A 17037-nucleotide genomic window follows, 5' to 3' on the forward strand; every position below is an offset into this window, starting at 1 on the left:
CCTATATAAGTATTAATAGATATGTTTTTACAAAATAATAATAATAATAAATAAAATATTAAATATTATTATAAAAATAAATTTTAATTCAATAAAATAAAATAGAATTATGTAAATATATACATATATAAGTATTAAAGGATATGTTTTTACAAGTTAATTATGAAATAAGTTATTAGCATTTATCTTTTTGTTAGCTAATTATAAAATTACTTTTATATTAATATTATAAACAAATGAAGTAGAAACATTTAAATTATATAACAATATAAAAGAAATAGAAAATAAGTTAAGAAACATATAAAATTACAAAGATAACATAAACTAAAATTTTAAATACTTATATTTTTATTTTTATTTTATGTTCTTATGAATAACAAACTATTAAATATAATTTCTTTTATTATTTTATATTTTATATGTAGAATATATATATATAGTATTTTTTCTATTCAAGTCAAAATTGTCACATACTTAATTAGGAAAGATGTCTTTTTCTTTGTAATTTTAAAAGCTTAAATATGGTTTTACTTCTTTAATTTTTATATGAAATTAGATTTCGTTACTTTTTCTCAATTCTGAATTATGGCATTGTCATGTATACATCATATAGTGACATAGACACACAGGACAAAATGTGAATACAAATGTGATATCACAACAAATCTTTAGCAACATCTGTTTAGAAAGATTACATTCATTAATAAAATTTAAAAATAAAAATTATTCAAACTTAAAACAATGAAAACATATTTAACCCATAATGATAACAGTAAACATTCATAATATTTTTTAATTTTTGTTATCTTCCATTCAATATTCAATATTTGTACAAAACCCTCTTTTTATAATAACAACAAATTTATTTCCATATTCTTTTACATACCAATATTACAAATCGAATTTTATTCATCCTTATTTTTTTTTTCCTCTCGCGGTCCAATTAAAATTCATTCGGCAAAGTTTTAATTAATTTTTTCAATTTACTTTTTCCCTAATATCAATTTTATTTTATTTTTTCTTATTTTTATTTATGTTTCATTTTTTTCTCCTCTCCTTTCAGCTCCCTCAGCTCCCTGGAACCAAACTTCAGTGGGATTCTCACAGTCGGAGACACATACAAAGATCCGGAATTTAGCCGTCTACAGTGCAGCTGTCCATCTTAGGAAATAAATTGGCTATGGGTTCATTTCGGAATTATTTTTTAACAGTATTATTTTTGGAACATAAATCATAACATTAGGTATGTAGTTAATTTTAATTATTACCGTCAAGTTTTTTCGATTTGATTTCTAAAATACCTCAATTAAATTATGTAAGTAGTACTTAAATTTTTTTACCGTGCAACTTATATATTGCTAATAAACCAATAAATACATGCACTTATACAAAGATATGATCATCTCACTTAAATATTTCACCATAAATTAAGAGGATAAGAGTAAATTAACAATTAGTACATATGAAAATGACCGTTTCTCTTATAAGTAGAACTAAAAGTGAGAAAAAAATCAAAAAATTGTCAAATCAAATTTATAATTATCCAAATCCCTTTAACTCAATCTAGATGAATTCATCTCAAATTCAAATTCCTATTTTTAGACTTTAATTCTAATCTATTTAAATGATATTGAATTTGATATAAATTGAACAATATTTTTAATTTTGAAGATCCAAAATTAAAGTGCACATTCGCAATTTAAAGTTATGAAATGTCAAATTTCACACCCAAGATAGCATCATATTAGACTCATGCAACACTAGGTCAAGTTGGCGTGGGTCAAAGTCAAGCCCAATCGACTCAAGTCCAATTGAGTCAACCCAAGACTAGGTCAAGTTGCGACAACTCAAGCAAGGCCAAACAAAGTCAACTTAGATCCAAGTGGAGCTGCATCAACATAGACTCTAGTCGAGTTGTGTCAATCTAAGCTTAAGTTAAGTTAAGTGAAGTCAACTCACACCCTCTTTGAACTAATTTGACTTGAGCTCATGACAAGGCAAGTCAACATGAGCCCAAGTTTAGCAAATTAGGTTGAGCCAATGATCAACACAAATCAACTCAAACCAAAGGTTAAGCAAAGTTAGTTCAAGCCAAAGGTCAAGCTAAATCAACCTGAACCAAGGTCAAAACAACCAAGGCACAAGTTGAGTTGAGCTGGCACAAACCTAGGTTGAACTGAGATGGCATGGACAAGTTATATGATTTAACCCAAGCTCAGGTCAAGCTAAGTCAAACCAAATTCAAGTAAAATAAGCTTTATAAGCTAATGCCAAGGTGAGTCAACTTGGTCAAGGTTAATCAACCTGACCAGGTTAATCCGGGCCAACTTAGGCCTAATTGAGCCGAATCGACTGAAGTCAAGTTTAGTCGCCCAGACCCAGGTTGAGTTATGTTGCCCCGGATCCATGCCAACTCAAGTTGGCACGTGCCTATGTCAAGTCAAGTTTGCTCAAACCTATGTTGAGCTAAGTCAGCCCAAGCTTAGGTCTATAGTAGTTGATATCGACTAGATTGAGTTGAATCATCTCGGACTCAGGTTGAGTTGAATCATCTCGGACTCAGGTTGAGTTGAGTCTTCCCATGCCCAGGTCAAATTGGGGTCTTAGTCAATCCAAGTGTACCCATACCCAGATTGAGCGTTGACCTCAAGCTAGAACGAGTTGGGTTATCCAAGCCTAAGTTAAGCAAAGTCAACTCGAACATTGGTCATGTTCATCTGCCCAGGCCTACTTTGAGTCGAGTTGGCCTAGTCTATGGTCGAACAAATTTAGGTTGTGGAGCTAAGTCAACTGCAGCCCGCATAAAGTCAAGTTGACCCTAGCCCAGGTCAGGTCAAGTCAACTAAGGTCGAGTCAACCCGGATTATAGGTCGGAGTGAGTCGCCTTGTACTTGGACCAAAGTCATGCCGAATAAACCTAAACTCAAGTCGAACCGAGTTGGTCTAAACCTAGGTCATGTTGTATCAGACCAATGGGGGAACAAATTTTTGTGAGTCATTTGAGGATCTGGGCTCTTCAATTGGCCCCAAAATAAAATTGTCCTTGCAGAGAAGGTTGGTAAAAGGGGAGAGGCAATGTGAGCAAAATCCTTTAGGAACCTACGGTAAAAACCAATAACTCTGTTAGAAGTGGACTTTAAGCCTAACTCAACCCCACAAAACCAGCTTGTAGGGTGAGATTTGCACCCACTTATAAAGTGTGAATTGACTTTATCTCTAGTCGATGTGGGACTTCCAACACATCCCCCTCACGCCGAGTTATATACGTCTCGAGCGTGAGATTAGACATTTTTAATGGGTGGTCCGATAGCGGGTGGAACAATATGCCCAACAAACAACAAATATCGTTAGGATAGGCTCTAACGATGGCTCTGATACCATGTTAGAAGTGAACTTTAAACCTAACTCAACCCCACAAAACCGGCTTGTAGGGTGAGGTTTGCACCCACTTATAAAGTGTGAATTGGCCTTATCTCTAGTCGATGTGGGACTTCCAACAAACTCCAAGAAAGCCACACAATGATTTTAAGGAACTAGGGGTAAACCAAGCCAACATGGCTTGGATATTATAATTGGAATGAACTCGAACCAATAGTAAAATAAGGTGGTAAGTTTAGCAACTGAATCCTTGTGTTAGTCATACTAGAGGGAAGCAAAGCACCAAGCTGATAAAGGGTAAATTATAAACACAACTATTCCAGTATTTGAGGACGAATGGTTACCCGCTGGGATAGGAAGGGAAATCTTCGAATAATGCTTCTTTTTCATATCCTTGTTACTGCATTGCACCTTCTTATATAGTAAAATAAAAAGTAACAATATACATGACAAGAGGAATATAAATAACAAACCTCAATAGTGGAGAATAACCAACGAGCTCACTAATGGTTAACAAACCTCAATAGTGGAGAATAACCTTCATTCTCGGGCTCAAAGCCTCGGGAGGTTAACTTATATCAAATGATTGTGATGGATCTCCACCTATATCCCGTATAAAATTTATATAATTTAAATCTATTCACTCCTTCAAATGTTAGCAACAGGCTCCTCTAAGCAGACATGGCTACCGCTGCATCATAAGAGTTTGACTATAACATAAATTTAAATCTTGGCTTATGCAATATCTTTTTAGAATAGCAATAGCAACAAAGCTTTATACCACCTAATGGGATTGATTATATTTATCACTCAATAAAAAATAACAAAAAAAAGGTAATAAATTCAGTAAAATAAATTAATTTTGATGATATTTAAACATTGTCTTCCATCTACCTCTATTACTTTAATTAAACTATCCTTCATTGGATAAACATTTCTTATCAGTCTTTTTAGGCTAGTTTTTTATATTTCTCTAAATGTTAATCCAACCTCCTCAAACATAGGTCGGTCTTAGAAGCCAGAGCATGACTCGGAGGACTCCAAATGAACCAGGGGCAACCAAAATCCATGGATAGATACATATTTTCTGAAATTCTGTACAGAATGTCTTTGATCACATTCCCCTTGATTTTCACTACCTAAAGGTCATTTTCTTTGTTCCTACATTCTTTCCGTTCTTCTACTCCCCGTCTGGGGTACTCAAACTCTCTTCCCTAACAAGGAATATGAAAAGTAAGTATATCGGGTAGTTAGGAAAAACAAAATAGAAACTCCACCTCTAATGTTTTCTTAATTGCGTCCAACAGCATCACTTCCTGCAGTTTTTCGGTTCAAGTAACGAATGGCAGCATCCTCGACCCTGGAAATAGAAAACAGAAACAGATTAGAAAATATTCTGACAAAAAAGTATTAAAGAATATTGTTAGCCCCAAATTCATCCATGCCATAACTTTTATTTCTCTGTGGGATAAGTAATCCATGCACCAATTTCAGAGTGAGTATGGTATTGTATTACAATTTCCTACCAGTTGGCACTTAAGAACAGACAAGCGTAACACGTCAAAATCTGAAATGTCTAGGTTTTTTATGAAGTGTCACGTTATGTCTAACATAAGTTTAGTATGGGTGCAATTTTTTTTGTGCATGATTGTCAATGTATTAAACTCACAAGTTTAGCAAGTGAATACTCACATTCGGGTTACAAACGTTCTAAGCAAGTGTATTATGCATGCAAACCTTACAACAAAAAGAGAAAAGGTCAACCATCATCATAATACTTACCATGGTTGATTGTAGAATTCAGAACGAAGTTCCTTTTCAACGTTATGCCTGGCATCTCCAGCAACAAGTTTCAAATCCTTGCTTTGAGATGTAATCAAAGTATCAATAAACTCCACTGGAGACTGACTAAAACTAAGAAAAAATGCCCGTCTTCTCCGATGCTCTTGGATCTTCTTTAAGGAAACACGAATGGCCTCATCATAAGCTTCAATCTCCTTTTGGCTCTCAAGGCTTGACAAGAATGTAGACTTGCCTTTTTCCAGTGGAAAAGGAACATCAACCTGTATATCATAACATGCAGTTACAGCTGGTGCATATCCAGAAAGCTTGATGTTATGCTCCAGATGTATTGGCTGTGGCTGTGACAAATGCTGTGCTAACTTCTGAAAAACCGTGGTGAAATCCATCCTCTCTTCCCCAAACACCCTTTGTAGAGAAGGATCACAAATGAAAGACGAAGGGTCATTTGGGATCTGTAGCTTCCTGGACTTCACATAGTTAAAAATAGAAGCTATTATTCTTGGACGAGTCTCAACCTCAATACCTAAGAGTTTAGACAGTTGTGGTGAAACCATAAACTTGTCAGGTGTATAATTCATTTCTATTGCAATCAATGCAGTAAATTCTTTGTTTCCTTTCCTCTTCACCTCAAAACCATCCTGTTGGGCAGGTGAACGTGCACTATCCCATACAATGACATGATTATCAGGATAAATGCTTTGATCCAAATGTATGGTAATTGTCTTGAAAAATGAAGAGAACTTTGGGTAAGGAGGACTCGAGCTCTGTGAAATGCCAGATTTCAAATCCATACCATCTTCCAATATCCTTCCAGTTATCCTGAGAGACCACGAAGATTCATTGGCCTTATTATTCTCAGAATCAATTTTGGCATGATTTGAGAAGGTATTGAACACATAAACACGAAGAGTTTTCTGAACATGGGGAGGGAGTCTAGCCTCCTGTATATCAAACTTTCTCCTTGCCAAAGCAGTATCAACCTGAGCCTCAAAATCAAGTAATTGAGTATACAGAGCAGACTCAGGCAAAAACATAGTCCCCTTCCCTGGTGATTTCTTCGTTTGATGCTGAGCACTCGGCATGGATTGGTTCATATTCGATGAATTATGAGACCTCAACAGGGGCTTTGGGTTTGGTCGCTTGGCATTTCCGGTGGCCGGGGATGATGTCCCATTAGCAGCATTAGTATTTATACTATGCAAGTGGGCAAAGGGCTGAGTTTGAGGTTGTGGATGAGCACGTGCAATCTGAGACTGCATTTGTGTCTGTGCATACTGAGCTTGTGCAAGCACATGAGATTGGGGTTCTGAAAACTGAAAGAGACCAGGGAATTGTGTCTGAGGACGTGACTGAGATTGTGGTTGTGTTTGAGAGTGTAAAGGGGTTGAAATTGAATGGTTCCATTGCTGAATGGGGTTAGGGTGGTGTGCTTGTGTGCCCATTCCAGAATGACCAAACAAAGCTGATGCAGCCACATTCTTTGCTTGATTATTCATTCTGATTGCTGCTTCTAAGATCTAATGGGAAATCTTCTCAGCATTCAAATTCATGAAACTGAAATTAAATATTATAAATTTCAAAAAAAAATCAGAACAGCTTTTGTCAGAAGACATAAATAACATTATGGGGATCCTGAATTCTGAAAAGGTAACATTTTTAAGAGAAAAACTTTTAGAAAAATTTAAAAACGGAAACCCTAAGTACGAAAACACAATGCATGTAACCAAGATGGACGAATTGGAACAGAACCGGGCAAAAATTGAATTTGGGTTCACCTAACAAAAGGAACGTCCATGATTTATAGTTTTTGCAGAAGAAAGACAACGGAAAACGTAGAAGAGGAAGAGAGATTCTTACTGATGGTGTCAGTTTCAGATTCTAAGGAATTCAACAAAAGAAAATTGCTGGCTGATGAATGTTTTCTTCCCTTTTCCATCCTTTATACCCAAAAAAAAAACATGCTCTCTGGTTTTTCTGAAATACAACTTTGTGGTTTCAAATAACTTTTTTTTATTAATAAAACACATTTCTTTATGAATGAAACACAGTTTACCATTACAATGTATGGTAAGGGGAATCCTGGTAAGAGAAATTGATTGATGTTAAATATTTGTCATCAATATTTCTCTTCCTAGCATTAATTATTTATTAATATTAAAACATAATATATGTAGATTTTTTTAAAACTTACATCAATTTTTTTTAAATAACTCATTAATATTAAATTTTAGGCTTAAATGTTTATTTCGTCCTCACGTTAAGATGTGAATTTATGTTTAATATCCGGTTTTAAAAATGAAGACATTGAATCCCTATGTTATGAAAAGTGTATGAATAAGGTCATGTTCGTTAAGTTGACAGCAACAGCGTTAAGTCCATGCTGATGTGACCGTATTTTTTCTCTTCTCTCTTCTGTTGTCCAGCTTTTTCTCTCTTGTTCAGCTTTTTCTTTGATGATTTGTTGAACTTGTTCTTTCTTTATGAATATTATTCATATACTTTTCATAACATAGGGACCCAATGTCTTCATTTTTAAAACCGGGTACTAAACAGAAATTCACCTCTTAACATGGGGACGAAGTAAGCATTTAAGCCTAAATTTTAATAATTAGCTATATCTACTATGGATTACTTTATTAACGCATAAACACAATCCTTTTATAGGCATTATTGTAAAAAATATTATGCACATGACCAGTAGAGTTAATTTAGGTTGAGCTTATTCAAGTCGAGGTTTTCTATATTAATCAGTCTTGCTAAAATTCTTTTAGCTTTTTTGATCTGAACTCTTCTAAACCAATTAGTCTTAGTTGAGCTCTTCCAATTCAAACTCCTTTAGATCAAGCTTTAAGACTGATCATTTCAAATAGATTTCCTTTGGTTAACTCGTATGGACTACCCACTTTGAGTTGGTCTTTTGGACATAACTTCATGGCATACCATGTTGATCGAACGATATGGCCGACCAGTTACAGAACAGTTATAATAATGATAATGACAAGTAACTAACCACACTAACTAAATGGCACAGCTGACCAGTTGCAGAACAATCATAACAATGGTAATGACCAGTACTCAACTACCTTGACCGACAACATGGCCAAGCAATTTTAGAATGTTAATATTAACAATGGTAATGATGAATTAATCTATTAATGTTGATTAAGGTATGATTGGATCGTGATTAGACTGACAAAAAGGTAAAAACACATCACAACTACTATATATAAAGGTTTAAGGTATGACTTTCACATACACGTACATAATATGCATCACAACTTTCATTGCTAATTGGTCAGTCATATACTGACTATACCATCAGAGTACCTTCTATAGGTACCATCCGAGTTGGACAAGAGAGAGAAGTAGAGTAGAAGCAATCCGAGAATTGGCATAACCCGTCTAGTCTATAATATAACTTGTCCGGTCTAAGACAACCATAAGCCTAAACACCTACATCACACACTTGCCCAACCTCAACACAACCTCATTTGTCTTCTTCTCGGCCTCATTTGGCTTTAGTATCAGGCATCTTGGCTTCAATAGCTTGATCATTAAGCCTCGTCTATGTCTTGATCGAAGGACGAGTTCTTCAAAAGAACTTGTCGCTCAACGAAAGCTGATGAAGGGCGAATTCTTTAAAAAAACCCTACGCTTGTCTTCAATGAAAGTAAATGAAAGGCGAGTTCTTGAAAGAACCCCTGCTGCTCGACCTAAATAGAAATGGATGAAAGGCAAGTTCTTGAAAGAACCCCTACCACCTAACTTCAATAAAAGTGCATGAAGGGTGAGTTCTTTAAAAGAACCATTGCTTGAGAAACAAAAAAATTTAGGAATTAGACCTAGAGATCTTAAATACTTTCAAAAAAGGTGGAGATTAACATTCCCTTTCTAGGTGTTGTTAAGCAAATCCCTAAATACACCAAGTTTTTTAAAGAACTTTGCACAAATAGAAGGCGTTTTAGGGATAATGAGGTTATGAATTTGGGAAGAAACGTGTCTAGCTTGGTAAAGAAACATATTGAGATACCACAAAAATGCAAGGATCCAGGTATATTTTTTGTTCCTTGTATTATTGGAAGTTCGAGGTTTGACAATGCCATGCTAGATTTAAGAGCTTCTATAAATGTAATGTCTTTATCAGTGTTTACTTCTCTATCTCTAGGACCTTTTAAGACTACTGATGTGATCATTCAACTGGCCAATCGTAGCACAATTAACCCTGCAGGTGTACTTGAGGACGTCCTTGTCCGAGTAGACAAGTTAATTTTTCCTGTATATTTTTACATCTTGGATATGAAGGATGAAGAAGGAATCAAGTCATCAACTATTATCTTGGGAAGACCTTTCATGATGACAGCACGAACCAAGATAAATGTGCATGCAGGAACACTAACCATGGAGATAGGACACGAGAAGGTGCATTTTAACGTGTTAGAAGACACTTTTTCTCCATCTTTGGACTTTTCTTTCTCAAAAACGTCATTCATAACTTTGGGCGATGAAGAAAATTACAAACCAGAGGACGCGGTGTCAATAGATGATGCCTCTACAACATCCGAGTGTGATTTTGGGGTGCTTAGATAACCTTAGGCAGTAAAATATTGTCATGTGTGGTACATCCACCCACTTTGGAGTTGAAACCCTTACCATCTCCTTTGAAATATGCTTATCTTGAGAAGGATGGGAAACTCTGTATTATTATATCTGCTTTTCTTACTGATGAGTAGGAAGAACAGTTGTTGTAAAAGTTGTTAGAGATCACAAGGAAGCAATAGCTGGACTTTGGCAGATATTCCTAGTATTAGCCCTACTTTTTGCATGCACAGGATACTTTTGAAAGATGATGTTAAGCCAGAAAGACAACCTCAAAGAAGACTGATGGAGGTTATCAAGAAAGAGGTTACCAAGTTGCTACAAGCAGGTATTATATATCCTATTTCTGACAGCACTTGTGTAAGGCCTATACATGTGATTCCCAAGAAATATGGAATCAGAATGGTCAAGAACGAGAAGGATAAGTGGACTCCCATTCAGGACAGAAGTGGGGCACACAACTTAGTAGTTCACCATCTTAGTAAGATTGAAAAGGAAAAAGATAACATTTCGATCCGAGATGACTTTTCCGATGAAGTCCTACTAGCATTCCTTCCATCATGAAGGAGGTAAATATCCTCATATTATTCTTTGCATTCTATATATATGGCATACATTGAGGACAATGCATGGATTAAGTGTGGGGGTGTCGGGAAACAATTAACTTTGTTCCCTATTTTGTTTTTCTTAAATAAATATTTACAATGGATTTAATAGTTTGAATTAGTAACTAGGATGATCATGAATTCAAGAGAAAAAAAAGAGTTATGTTGATATGAGTGGATTCCTTCAATGATTTTCTGATTACGTTGACTTGAGAATTTCTTGATTAAATCTTTTGAGAAAGAGATTTGAACCATGAGAGTTTTTGGCCTAATGTTAAGGATGGATCATCATGTGTCATACCTATTTTACTTGAGTGATTTACCCATGTTTTGATGATACTCTAATATTTAGCTTGATTCTTTGTTTTGCGACTGAGGTGAATATGCATGATTTGATATGATTGAGACATTTCTTGTTTTAGCTAGTTGGCCAAATAAACTTGTTCTAACATTAATCCATTAAAAACCCCTTTGAGCCTTAGGTCTATTTTCCTTGTTTTCAATCATTGTCAAATGAGAAAAAAAAGAAAAATCATATTTCCTTACTTAGGAAAGAAGAAGGAGTAATTGATTGTGTTAGAAGTAAGTGATGAATAGGTGTGTGGGTGAGTACCTCACCCATAAAATAATAAAAATGGCAAAAAGGAATATGAAAAGTTAAAGTTTTGATAAAAAAAATGGAAAAGAGAATGCAAAAAGAAAATCTTCCTTGAGAGAACATCAAACAGTAAAGTTGATTTTGAAAATCAAGTGTCATTACTCTTTCTATATCAATTTCAAAAAAAAAATCCTACCTCTGCCTTGGCCTTAATATAACCTTCAGAAAGCCCTCATGATCAATAATTGCATGTTTTCTTAAGTATGTGAATGTTAGAGTTTTGTAAAATATCAAGGGTGTCTACTTACATGAGTATTTTGAGTTTAAACACAGTCCAAAAACAACTAAGAGAGTTGGGAAGAAATAAATACATTTTGCCTTGAGGGATATATTTCATATTTGATTTTCTTGTGAATTCAAAAGGTAAACTCATGTGTGAAGAATAGAGTGATTTCATTTGCATGTCCATGACAAGTTGATTTCTAGATGATTGATCTATATCTAGTGGTATTCATTCTTTTGATCCAAATACAAATATGGAATAAAATGACCCAGAAGAAAGTCTTAGAATTAATCAATTTTGCCTATGAGTGCAAAAGGATAAGTGTGGGAGTGTGATGAGTTCATATTTATGCCCACATTTTAGGTTTTATTTCAAATTCTTAGTGGAACAATTATGTTTAAATGGTTGATGTCAAGAGGATTTGTGACAATTGAAATTATCGGGTTTGGGAGTTAAAGAGGCATAAAAAGTTATTTTTAGTGCATAGATTATTCTTGTATGTTATAATGTTTGTTGATGCAACTAAAGTTAATGTTTGAATGATTAAAAGGGTTAAATTTAAATGTCCAATATACAAAATACTCTCATTGGATGCTAAACTCTGGTCAAAGTTGGTCCAATATGGTCAACTTAGGGCTCCTATTCAATTTTGAAAAGAAAGAAAAAGCTAAAGTTCAATTAGAGAAAATTTATGGACTTCTGTGCAATTTTGAATAAAATAAAAAGGATTGAAATATAATTTTGGACAAGTTTAAATCTGTTAGATATTTTAAAAGATAATTTGGAGAAAATATATCTTAAGATATTTTATTTGATATTATTAAATAATTATCTTATTTAACTATATCAATAAATATCAAAAGATAATATTTGGCAAATCTTTTTGAATCTAGAAAGATATTATCAAATATTTCTCAAAAATTGATTAAATCTGTTGAATATTTGGAAGATATTATATATAAGATAAAAGATTTTATCAATAGAAGATTCAGAGTCCAAGCCCAATCAAGCCTTTATTAAAGGCATAAATCATAACTCATTCATCCACCACTCCTCTCACTTTTATTTTACCATGTATTTCACTCCATCCGTGAAGGGCTAAGCTCCTAGTACCATTATGAATTATGAGGTTAAGTTGAATTAATGAATTTGTTTCTTTTGATTATGGATTTGAGTTATTTTTCTTCTATGTCTTTTATCTCTCAATCGTATTAAAAGCAATGATTTTTGCATTATAAGGTGTTTGAATCTACATGCATATTAATCATATGAGTTCAAGGGTTTCTATGTCTTTGATTGAGAATTTACTTTGATTAATTAGCTTTTAATTTGGTAAGGAGATTTAAGAATAGATATGATTAAACACAATAAGATTTGATTGAGAATGTACTTTGGTTGAACTCATTGTGAATAATCTATAAAGGTCTTGCATTTGATTGAGAATCTACTTTATTAACTGCATGATCGCCCTCAAATTAATTAAAAATGTACTTTAATTAATTTGAAACTTGAACAATAATTAATTGAATAATTATCTAAGATCATGAATCTATATTGAAAAAACAATGGAATCAACCTATTTCATCATAATTATTTCTATGTTTCTTATTTGTTTTTCAAACATTAACTTCATTAGCATAGTTTCTCGCTTTTATTCTTGAACAGTGCATAACATTCATAAAAGTAAAATATTGAAAAACAATTTCGTATTCATTGGGAGACGACTTAGGGTTATTTTAACCCAATCTACTTTCTTAAATACTATTTGACAATAGTGAAGTTGCCTTAAAAAGTAGTATTAATTTGATAGTTTCAATGACAACATATCACAAATTCATATAACATTTTGTCAAGAGGAATTGTTTTCCATTAACCCAAATATTTTCAACTTACATCAAACTTTTTACAAAGATTTAAATGTGTGAGAGGTTTATCATATTTTATTAATAAAATATGTTCTTGCAAATTATTTTTACACTCCTTCAAATCAATAAGATAAACTTTTTCATCAATCTACACCAAGATCATATCTCCTTTATCTCCTTTTCATTTTCATGCAAGGAGAGCGTAATTGTCATAAAAAAATATTACAAGCATTATTAAAAACCTAAACAAATATACGTTTTTGTACTCATACATTTTGTAAAAAGATTAAAATAAATAACATTTTCCCTTTAAGCAACCTCAAGAAATATAAAATACTTACATGTTTGTCTTGTGAATTTTCATTTGTTTTTTCTTTTCCTTATTTTCTCTATTTTTCTCCTTTTCCTATTTCTTTTTCTGTAGAAAAAGTATATAATACTTAATTTAATTGACCTAAATCTGATTAAAATTTGTTAATTCTTATGTTGTGCTGAAAAAAAAATAAAAGAATTCAAATGAAATCATTACTAGTGTTCGCAATAATTTAAAGGAGTAATTTTCTCTATAGAAACAATTTATGTCTTTTCTATATAACAAATTTCCAATTTTGTTCACTGGAATACTTTTCATGTGCATATCTACGTAAGAAGCTAAATATGGAGAAAAGTATAATAATCGATAAACATATCAATTACTCTCTCACAAATAAATGCAAGGAAAATGGCAAAAGAAAATCGTTTTATTATTAATATGCTCAAGTACACACTACAGAAAATCAGGAAAAAAAAACAGGTTACACACTGACGGTTTTAATATCTAATAAAGAAAGTTATAATAATTAAAGCTACGTATTAGCATTGAAGAGTCGATAAAAGCAGAAGTGTTTTTGACAAAATAGTGTGATATAAGAAGTTTTGGAGGGAGCGAACTTTTTTGTTTGTCTCTAAAGCAGGGTAATAATATCCTTGAAGGATGGAGGACTGGACCTATCATGAAAACAGGTAGGTAGGGGAAGGCATTTCTAATTTTTTTCTTCCTTGTATTTTTTTTATTATTGTAAAAAAATTATAGAAGAAAGTAAGAAAATATTGTTGGACTGTTTTATTCGACGATGTTGTTTATGGATTGAATGGATCATTAGTAAAAACATAAAGAATTGGGAAAGATATTAGTGGAAGCGTCAAACTGCTACACCTATAGGAGATGATTGAAGGTGACAATGAGAAAACACTAAGAATGAGTTTGAAATTTGAGACACGATTATCTGCAACTACAATTTGAAAATAACGAACTCAACACGCATCAGACGATTAAAGCCTAAAATTATTACTCTCCAAATAATCCAACGGCATCACACAAATAGACCAATGTATAAAAAAAACAGTAACAAGCAGGCTTCTAAAAACAAAACTTCTCACATGAGAGCTTTCCCTACAACATAATTTCTAAATAGCGCAATTCCCCTCGCTGCCATGATTTTCAAATCCCACGATTGTTGATTCTGTAACAAAGGTTACGAAATTGCATTAGAACAAGCAGCAAAACCATAAACAATATGCAACAGAATACAAAACCATTTGGGAATTACTGAGAAAAAAAGCCACTTAAAATACTTACAAATTTTATTGAAGGCAACAATGTCACAACTCTGGACATATTCATTGATGGGCTCAACTGTGAGATGTTCCTCAATAAGAGTGTCGACAGAAACTAGGTCATCCACGATAGTAAGCATAATTTGCAGTTTCTTGATGCCGTACCCAACAGGAACAAGTTTGGCTAAGACACAAAAACAATTGATATCAGAACCGAAAAAGAGGAGCAGACATGATAAGCAGAAAATAAAAGTACGCAATGCAAACATAATGGAAAGAAAAAGTATGAATTCTCTCTAAATGAAAGACTTGAGAACACAACATTTACAAATACAGAATATTGAATCATATAATTCAACTATTTTAGGAAGTACATCAAAATGAAAACAGTTAAGTTCAAAATACGTAAAAATATCAACAACTAAAGCCAAAATATATAAATAAAAATGACATACATGCACCCCAAAGCAAGCCTTCCATGCTAACAGATCTCACTGCTTCCTCGAGCTTCTTCATGTCCGTTTCATCATCCCATGGTTTCACATCCATCAGAACAGATGACTTCCCGGCTGAAAAATAGAGTCAGCCGAAAATCAATGCACGCACAAAGTGCTATAAACAGGGGAGGGGAGGGGCGGCATAAAGTTCAAAGATAACAGGTAAATGACAATAGTGAAACTTACATTCTTTCTTTTTTCCAGATGCCTTCGCTGCAGCTGCCCGTTCCTCCGCTGCCTTCTTCTCTTCCTCTGTCTCTTCACCAAACAAATCCACATCATCATCATCATCATCGTCATCCTCAGCAGCAGCAGCCTGAAAAACAACGTACATTAAATGAAAGGTCAATAAAATATTATAGTTAACCCACACAATGCTAAAAAGAAATGAATCCAACACCACAATCGAAATATCTATCATAAGAAAGATACTTGCCTTTGTATCAGCAGCTGGGGGAGTTGCAACAGGCTCAGCAACAAGAGATCCCTTAACAGTGACACCAGATCCCTCACCAGAAACACCACTGTAAACAGAATATTGGCATTAAAATATAATCATCTCACGTGCCAAGTAGTATACATATAATTGGCGAGCAAAGTCAAGGGAAGCGAACTTACGAGATTCTCAACAAAGCATCAATGTGCTTGAACCACCTAGACACATTGACATACTCAGTTGATGGAGCAGTTGGCAAAGCTGCATAGACAGTGAGATCATCTTTTGAAGCTTGGTACCTATAGAGCACGTGAAATGGGACAATACACAAAAAAGAAAGATAAGAAAAAAAAATAAAGAAAAAATACAAAAGAAGATGGATGAAAGCAGTGACATACCCGGTGATGTAACTGCGTGAGAGAAGGTACTCATCAAGCTTCTTCAACCCAGAGGCAGAGCTAAGGTCGTAGAATGTGACTGCCATGCTTGCTATGTGCGTTAATTCTTCTACAAAATATGCATAAAACGAATTGTAATATCAGTTTCAAAAAAAAAATTAGAAAAATTAGATCTTCGATTGAAATCCATTAACAGACTGCTTCGAACTTCGAAGTGACCTAAAAAGGCATTAAACCACACACAAAAATGTAATCCCACCAAGAGAATTTGGAAATTCGGAGAGGAAAGTGTTGCAATTAGGATAGGTTTTGGGAACCCAAATTCCACAGGAAAAAAATATGGATCGAAGGAGGCTTCTTACCAGTGCGAGAAAGGCAAACGAAGGCAGCACAAACGAGAGACTGACACAGTGAATGTGAGAGAGAAAGATAATCCCGTTTTAGTTGCTTCAAACTGAAACCCTAACCCGAATCTGCAATTCGGGGCATGGGCCATCATCAAATTGGGTTACCTGCCATTTTATGTTGATATGGAATTGCTATTCTCACCTTTTTTTTCCTAAGTTTACTACAACACATATTAGGCTAAAATATTTATTTGGTCATAATATTCAATATAATTATTTAATTAGGTTTCTTAATTTTTATTTGATTCAATTAAATTTTCATTTTTTTTAAAATAATAAAATTAGATTCTAATGGTTAACTACGTTAAAATCGTTAACAATGAAGTGAAAATGACTGAATTAGTACTGGTGTGTCCAATTTGAAAATATAATTTTGCTTATTGACTTTGATTTACCATATAAGAGTTTAGAGTGAGACTTTGATGTACACGTCTTTGCTTCTTCTTCACCTCACCCTTAGTATTTCTTTTGTTCTTCCTTTTGACTGGGAGAGAGTACACATAGGAGGTTTTCATCTTTCTCATTTTCTTTTTACTTTTTCTTATACAAAACCACATTCAAGCCACCTCTCTTCC

At 33.7% G+C, this 17037-nt stretch overlaps 2 protein-coding genes across 2 annotated transcripts; both read right to left on the minus strand.

Moving 5' to 3' along the window:
- Positions 1 to 4451: 4451 nt before the first annotated feature.
- LOC108330841 (SWI/SNF complex component SNF12 homolog) lies at positions 4452 to 7218 on the minus strand. Its single transcript, XM_017565416.2, has 3 exons — positions 7039 to 7218; positions 5161 to 6735; positions 4452 to 4738 (listed from the first exon to the last, which is right to left on the minus strand). Exons 2-3 carry the CDS (start codon positions 6675 to 6677, stop codon positions 4669 to 4671), a joined length of 1587 nt encoding a protein of 528 aa, XP_017420905.1. The 5' UTR covers positions 6678 to 6735; positions 7039 to 7218; the 3' UTR covers positions 4452 to 4668.
- Positions 7219 to 14434: 7216 nt separating this feature from the next.
- On the minus strand, positions 14435 to 16555 carry LOC108332137 (elongation factor 1-delta). The gene is made up of 8 exons (XM_017567283.2): positions 16418 to 16555; positions 16056 to 16164; positions 15840 to 15956; positions 15658 to 15745; positions 15408 to 15537; positions 15180 to 15293; positions 14747 to 14908; positions 14435 to 14630 (listed from the first exon to the last, which is right to left on the minus strand). Coding segments are annotated over exons 2-8 (699 nt in total). The 5' UTR covers positions 16142 to 16164; positions 16418 to 16555; the 3' UTR covers positions 14435 to 14628.
- Between the last annotated feature and the right edge of the window lie 482 nt (positions 16556 to 17037).

This window comes from Vigna angularis, chromosome 4 (genome assembly GCF_016808095.1).
Source record: "Vigna angularis cultivar LongXiaoDou No.4 chromosome 4, ASM1680809v1, whole genome shotgun sequence".
In the NCBI taxonomy this organism is placed as follows: Eukaryota; Viridiplantae; Streptophyta; class Magnoliopsida; order Fabales; family Fabaceae; genus Vigna; species Vigna angularis.